At 33.8% G+C, this 7704-nt stretch overlaps 1 protein-coding gene across 1 annotated transcript; it reads left to right on the top strand.

Annotated features, from left to right (window-relative positions):
- Positions 1–392: 392 nt before the first annotated feature.
- On the top strand, positions 393–1378 carry LOC125175218 (olfactory receptor 5AC2-like). Its single transcript, XM_047875587.1, is given in 5 exon segments — positions 393–759; positions 762–924; positions 983–1037; positions 1039–1347; positions 1349–1378. Coding segments are annotated over 5 exon segments (918 nt in total). The 5' UTR covers positions 393–398.
- Positions 1379–7704: the final 6326 nt, after the last annotated feature.

Below are 7704 nucleotides of genomic sequence, written 5' to 3'. Positions count from 1 at the left end.
TTTTCCCAACATATTTTTGTCCTTTCCCTTCATTTATGGATTTTTCTTTGCAATAAAATTACATGGTTATACATATGTTAAATTGATAGTCTATTTCTCTCCCTCATGCAATGGTTTTGGCAATGGTATTTCTTCCACTTGCAATAGCCCTTCACATGGTTTTAATATTGCCTCAAAATTTGCTTTTATTTCAGGTTTTTCCAATTTTAGGATCAGATACTTAAAGAATTTGTAAACAGATTTACTACAGGCTAAAAGTTAAACTTTAAAAACTATTAATTAAATGGAAAACAACACTAAGGTACAATTTAATGTGCAAATAAAATGCCACTACTTTATGTTACCTTTAGTGATCGTCTTTGATACATATTTTCTCATTACCATGGTCAAGTGTGGACATGTCAGAAGGAAACAAGACTCTGGTCGCTGAGTTTGTTCTCAGAGGACTTACAGAGAGATCATGGCTGCAGTTCCTCTTTTTCCTCATGTTCTTGGTCATCTACATCATCACCATGGTGGGCAACGTTGGACTGATGGCTCTTATTTGGAAGGATGCCCATCTTTACATGCCTATGTACTTGTTCCTTGGTGGTTTAGCCTTTGCCGATGCTTGTACTTCAACCTCTGTAACTCCCAAGATGCTAGTCAATTTCTTAGACAAGACTGCAATGATATCCCTAGCAGAGTGCATCACCCAATTTTACTTTTTTGCTTCCAGTGCAACTACAGAATGTTTCCTTCGGGTAGTGATGGCCTATGACGCTATGTAGCCATATGTAACCCCTTGCTTTATCCAGTGATAATGTCCAACAGACTCTGCATTCAGTTGATAATTATTTCATATGCAATCAGTTTTCTGCATCCCCTGATTCACATGAGTTTGTTATTAAGATTAACTTTCTGCAGGTCTAACATTATTATAATGTTAGAATATTATTCTATGCATAGAATGTATAGAATACATATTATTATAATGTATTAGAATAATACATTATTTCTACTGTGAAATTTTACAACTATTCCAAATTTCATCTATTTGACCCATATATTAATGCACTAATGATATTTATTTTTGCAGCTTTAATACAAATATCCACTTTAATGACCATCATAATCTCTTATCCTCGTGTGCTCTTCGACATTCTGAAAAAGAAGTCTGAAAAGGGCAGAAGCAAAGCCTTCTCTACATGCAGTGCCCACTTGCTCTCTGTCTCACTGTACTGTGGCACTCTCATCTTCACCTATGTGCGTCCTGCATCCAGTCTAGACGAAGATCAGGACAAACTGTATTCCCTATTTTACACTATTATAATTCCCCCGCTAAACCCATTTATTTACAGCTTGAGAAAATAAAGAGGCTATAGGTGCCTTGAGATGAGCTACAAAGAAGTAAATAGTTGTCAAGGGAAATTTCAAATTGTTTCTGTTCTCACCCTTTGCATAAACGAGTTCTTAAATCTTACAGATTAGGCATGGTTCTGCCCTTTTACTAAAGAGCTAGTGGTCAGGGTGGTCGCTAAGCAATGGGTGAAGGAACCCAGCTTCACACAATGTTTACTTGGATATACATCCAATTAAAGTTATTACGTCAGTTGAAATGACTCCTACTACTAATTGTTGATTTATTTAAAAATATTGTAATTCCTTTTTATCTGAACATTTAGTCTTTGAAAATTTGATATCTGCAAGGGACTCCTCCCCTAAATTCCACTTAATAATTGACAGTAACTGAGGCTGGTGTGTTAGTGGGAGTCATTTAGTTCATGACTGATCCTAGCTCACTGAGCTTGACCTGCATGTTAATAAGGCTCTGTGATGTTTTTTACCACATCATGATAAAATGACAAAAACTTAGATTCTTGGAAGAAAAATGTTTCCGAAATAAAGGGGAGGAAAATTAATGAAAGTGAAAATTAATAAAATTAATAAAAATGAAGAGTTTGAAAAAATTGGTGCATTTTAATAACAACAGTTAAAAAAAAAGTTGGCTTGAATTAAATAATGGAACATCAAGATTTTAATTTCCCATATCTAGAAGCCCACATACTAACTTTCATACAGGAAGGGCAATATAATATAATGGTATTTTGGAATTTGCAGATTTGGAAATATCTCAAGACATAGCTTTCTTAGATATTACAGATCTCCTATACTCTATTTACATGACTATTTTGTTACAATAGTAAGTTGGTAAACATTTGCATAGAGATTGCTTTGCTCTCCTACATTAGGTAGATGGCAAAGCGGAGGGCAAGGATGAGAAACTGGTTAAGCATATATGGATGCAGGCAAAAAATTGAGCTAGTGGTCCTTTTTTCTTTAAGTTTATTTATTTATTTATTTTTGAGAGAGAGAGAGAGAGAGAGAGAGAGAGAAAGAGAGATACAGAGACAGAGAGACAGAGAAAAAGAGGGCGCACATATGGGGAGGGGCAGAGAGAAGCAGAGATAATCCCAAGCAGGCTCCCCGCTGTCAGAGCAGAGTCCAACACTGGGCTGGAACTCACAAACTGTGTGATCATGACCTGAGCCAAAATCAAGAGTCATATGCTTACCTGACTGAGCCAACCAGGCACCCCTAGACTAATTTATTTTAGTATACTACAATTGACATAGATTCCTTTTTTCTTTTCGTTTCTTTTTCTTTCCTTTCTTTCTTTTCTTTTCTTTCTTTTTTTTTTTTTTTGGCGAGGACTTAATTATGTTCCTTGAGCAATCTGTTTATTCAAGCACTGTGTTTAAAAAAAAAGAATTCATAGGAAATAAAAATTAAATTCAAGTTGTTGAAGCAGGAGTGAAAATGGTCCTCTTGTTAAAGTATTTTAAAAGTTATATTTAGGGTTTTTTTTTTCTTTAATTCCAACAAACATCAAAATACTTACCTAAAATGAAGACAGTATGCATCATAAATTTATCAATCATTTGACTTATGAATATAAATTAAAATATTCAATTCATTTTAATAGGCTTACAATTTTATTGCCATAGGTTCCCATTAGAAATGGCTTTTTAAAATGTTAGACAACTGAATGCATTCTTTTGAAAAGTACTATTGACTGTAGAAAACTGTGGTTAATTTTACTGTTTTGGTGGCTAACAATGGCACAGGATTTTTAAAAAAAATTTTTTAATGTTTATTTACTTTTTGAGAGAGACAGAGAGAGAGTGAGTGCGGCAGGGGCAGAGAGAGGGTGACACAGAATCCAAAGGAGGCTCCAGGCTCTGAGCTGTCAACACAGAGCCCGACATGGGGCTTGAACTCACAACCCGTGAGATAATGACCTGAGCTGAAGTCAGATGCTCAACCAACTAAGCCACACAGGCAACCCCCCTGCCCTGCTGCCTTTTTTTTTTTTTAATATCTAATGTGGATATTTTTAATTTATAGGTTAGGATTGATTTTTGCATTACATTTTCCTTACTTTTGATTAGGGCCCTGTTCCAATAATTTACCATTATGTTCTGTTACAATCTTTTAAATTTTTGTTATCATTTTGACAAAAATAAATGTTTCCATGCATATATGTCTCGACAGTTGTTTTGTTTGTTTGTTTTATTTTTTTGCTTTTTTGTTTTTTACTTTGAGGGTATGGCACTTACATAATGTTTCTAATTTCTGCAATGATATTTCATGACAGAATTATTAAAGGTAGAACCAATTATTAAAAACTTGTTAATCCTTTAGTATATGTAATGCTAACAAATGAAGACTTTGTTTCGTAACCACAGTGAAATTATTATACATAACAGAATTAATTGCTTAACATTATTTAATATCAATCTGTGTTCCGTATTCCCAATTTGTATCAAAAATTTGTTGTTTCTTTGTTTGAATCAGGATTTAAACAAAGTATATCTATTGCATTTTGATGATGGTTCTTAAATTTCTTTTCATCTATAATAGTTTTCTCTTCCTCCTTTTTTCATGTCATTTATCTGTTGAATAAACTGGTTTATTTTCTATAGAATTTTTCACATTTTGGATCTGGCTGATAGTATCTTTGTGATAAAGGTAATGTATACTTAGAGAACTGATGATAGAATTAGATCTACAAGCTTACTTAAATCCAGAACATATTAATTTTATTAGCTGTGGATGGCCTGTTGTGTGTTATTAAGAATAAAATTTATGATTTTATTTTTAATAAAACTATTCACTTCATCCATATTTTAAAATTTATTTATCTAGAACTAGACAAAGACTCACATAATGGTTTTTACATTTATGGGTTTGGAAGGTTACTTCCCTTTTATCATTTTTTTCTCACTTAGGAAAATGTAGGTTAGCTAATAATTTTTCTATTTTGTAGGTATTTTAAAAGAATTAGCTTATAATTTTAAAAATTACATCTAACTTTGTTTGCTCTTATCTAATTCTTTACTTTCTCCTAGTTTTAAATTTTTTCCATTGGCTCTCCTTTCTTGTAATATTTTGGTTTCTTCTAGATTTTATATCCATAGTTGAATTTATTGATTTCATTTTAGCTTTATTTTTGATATGGTCTGTATTCTTTTTTTTTTTTAATTCTTTTTTTTTTTAATATTTATTATTCTTGAGAGACAAAGAAACAGAGCATGAGCAGGAGAGGAGCAGAGAGAGAGGGAGACACAGAATCCGAAGCAGGCTCCAGGCTCTGAGCTGTCAGCACAAAGCCCAATGCGGGGCTCTAACCCACAAACTGTGAGATCATGACCTGAACCAAAGTCAGTTGCTTAACTGACTGAGACACTGAGCCACCCTGAAGTTGTCTGTATTATATTATGGATTTTCTTCCAAATGGAATTTAGTTGCTGAGTGTTTTGCATGTTTCTGGTTTTCTACCTCTTATTGTTCATATGGAGTTTCCATTTATGTTAACTTTCTACAGATCCAACATAAAAACACCAGTTCTATTTTGAATTCGTGTTGCCATATAAAATTTCCAAACAGATGAATCTATTAATGCATTGATTCTTTTTGGTTTCTCAGTCTTTATTCAAACTTCACTCCTATGAACAATTAAATTAAGTTTCTTACACCCATGTCATCTTTGGCATACTGAAAAAGAATTATGAAAAAGGCTGAAGTAATGCCTTCTCCACAGCAGTGGCCATTTGCTCACGGTTCTCCTGTTCTCTTACGACACTCTTTTTTTTCAGATTTGCGAGTCTTGAATCTGCCCCAGATGAAGAACAGGGCAAAATGCATCCTTTGTTCTATATTATTGCAATTCTCTACTAAATCTCTTCTTACACATACAGCAAAAGAAACAAGTTTAAGGTGGACTAATAAAATGATAAAGGAATACACATTTCTCAAATAAAATGTCCTTACCATTTTTTCAATTTTTATTTAAATAAGCACAAAACCTAAATGGACATCTTGCACATTGATAATACTCAATGCATTTTTTAGTTAAAAAAAATAGAAAATGTGTAAACTTTATATTACTATGTTATAAAAATATGGCTGATGACTTTAAGCAATTATTAAGTCTTTAAACACCCAGTCAATTTGTCAGAATTTAAGATTTGTTCTTCAGCTATAGGCAAGAGTGAAGCAATGTTTCAGTTGCTTTCACTCTTATATCATCATCTTAGTAGATGACTATTGAATGAGTAAATGCATGAGAGCTCTACTTCCAATGATAACCCTTTCTGGAAACAGCTTGAAGCACATGCAAAGTCTTCTAAAAGCCTTCCATAAAACCAAACAATTTCCAGCTGCATTATTCTTGCTTTGTAAGACTTTTACACCCAAGAAATTATTTGGAATTAAATAGTATAAAGCTCATGAGTTTTAAAAACAAAAGTGACTATACACATCATCTTAAAGCATTTCAAGGTAATTACAGTCACCTAAAAAAAAAGTACTTCTAAATAAGTATCCTCCTTGCTGACATTAAAATATTTGTCTCGGGGCGCCTGGGTGGCGCAGTCGGTTGAGCGTCCGACTTCAGCCAGGTCACGATCTCGCGGTCCGTGAGTTTGAGCCCCGCGTCAGGCCTGGGCTGATGGCTCAGAGCCTGGAGCCTGTTTCCGGTTCTGTGTCTCCCTCTCTCTCTGCCCCTTCCCCGTTCATGCTCTGTCTCTCTCTGTCCCAAAAATAAATAAACGTTGAAAAAAAAAATAAAATATTTGTCTAAACATATAGACAAATACATAGCAATTGTTTTCACAATAAGTAGAGTTAAAAATTTCTGGTAAGTATGAATTACCCTTTTCATTCTGACAGTATCAATGAAAAAAATCATTATTAGAAGTACTGTTTATACAAAATTAATTTTTTAGTAATTACAAACCACTTGAAAATTTTCAGTGTTTCTAATCAGTCTTCTAATAATGGTGTTTCATTTTAGAGGGACTGATTAAATTAAAACTTTATTATATCCTCCTATCTCCTTGTAATTTTTTTCCTTCCAGCATGGTATCCACTGTAAGCTTTTTGACCTCTTTATTTATATTCTTGTATTTTGGTGAACAATAAAACAAAAATATTTGTCTAAATAAATGAGCAATGATTTTCTGTTTCTGCTACACTTCTTTCCTGATGTATGATTCTTAGACAATAATTCCTACTCTATTCTGTGTTGCTTAACATACATTTTTACAGAAAATTCTGTATATAAGCTAGCATTGTACTGAAAAATAGTCTATTAAACTCTAAGTGCCTCCTATACCACTGCTTCTACTGAGCCTAAAGTAGGTCTGTGGGCCTACGTGTACAGGTGGTACAACGTGTGGGTACCACCTTGACAACAGTGGATTAGAGAAGTCACATTACGCTTTTCAGTCTACAGGCCTCTCATAGTTTTTCTACTGTTTCTGTTTTTGCCATCTTCATGTACATCCATTCTATGCCTAATGATGTATGGGGTCAGGCCATATGAATATGGTTTCTGTCACCATGAATGGCATGTTCAGTTAAGAATATCTGAGACTATAATATTAATAAGGCCAGCTACTCAAAACTGTACTAAAATTTCTGTTTGGGCCAGATGAGTAGTCATCTTATGATATAAATCAGTGGAACACATACCAGGGGAAATATTATCCATTTGTAATTAAACTGGTAGGAGAATAGGTAATGGGCATTTGACAGGTACGTAATAGGTTGTTGAGCATTGGAATTGGGGCTTTATTCAAATTGCAAGGACTCAGAGAAGGTTTTTGAGTGGAGTAATTTGATAAGCGCTAAACTATATTTGAATGCATGATCTAATATATGGGCATACACATTGAATGCTAGACAACATTATCAATGAACTGAAGAAATACGAGGCCTTACCCATCCTATAAAATCTGAGAAAAAGGCAAATTAGGTGATAAATTAAATGTAAATTTACCACCACACTCCATCATCCAAACCAATGGAACGTTGTTCCTATGAATGGCACCATTAAGAAAAAATACTGTATCAATAGCAGACTGGCCATCTGATTTCACTGGAACAGTTCATTGTACTGAGACAAAATCACAGCAGTTCCATGGAAATATTGTGTGGTAAATTTATACCAATACATTAAATATTAATTAATTAGTGTCCTAGGCTATAGGGAGGAGAATAAAGCTCTTTAAGTTGAGGCTGTGTCACTTTCTCACTGATCAAAGGTCTGAAGAAAAAGCATTACAGTCTCTGAACATGGAACATAAATGGGTCACTCAGAAGGATATTTTCTTTCTTTTAGTACTTGGGAATATGGCTGCTTCTTACATAGGAAAATCT

Source organism: Prionailurus viverrinus, chromosome C2 (genome assembly GCF_022837055.1).
Source record: "Prionailurus viverrinus isolate Anna chromosome C2, UM_Priviv_1.0, whole genome shotgun sequence".
NCBI lineage: Eukaryota > Metazoa > Chordata > Mammalia > Carnivora > Felidae > Prionailurus > Prionailurus viverrinus.
Note: the sequence above shows the minus strand (reverse complement) of the source record. Positions and strands in the feature narration are given on the sequence as shown.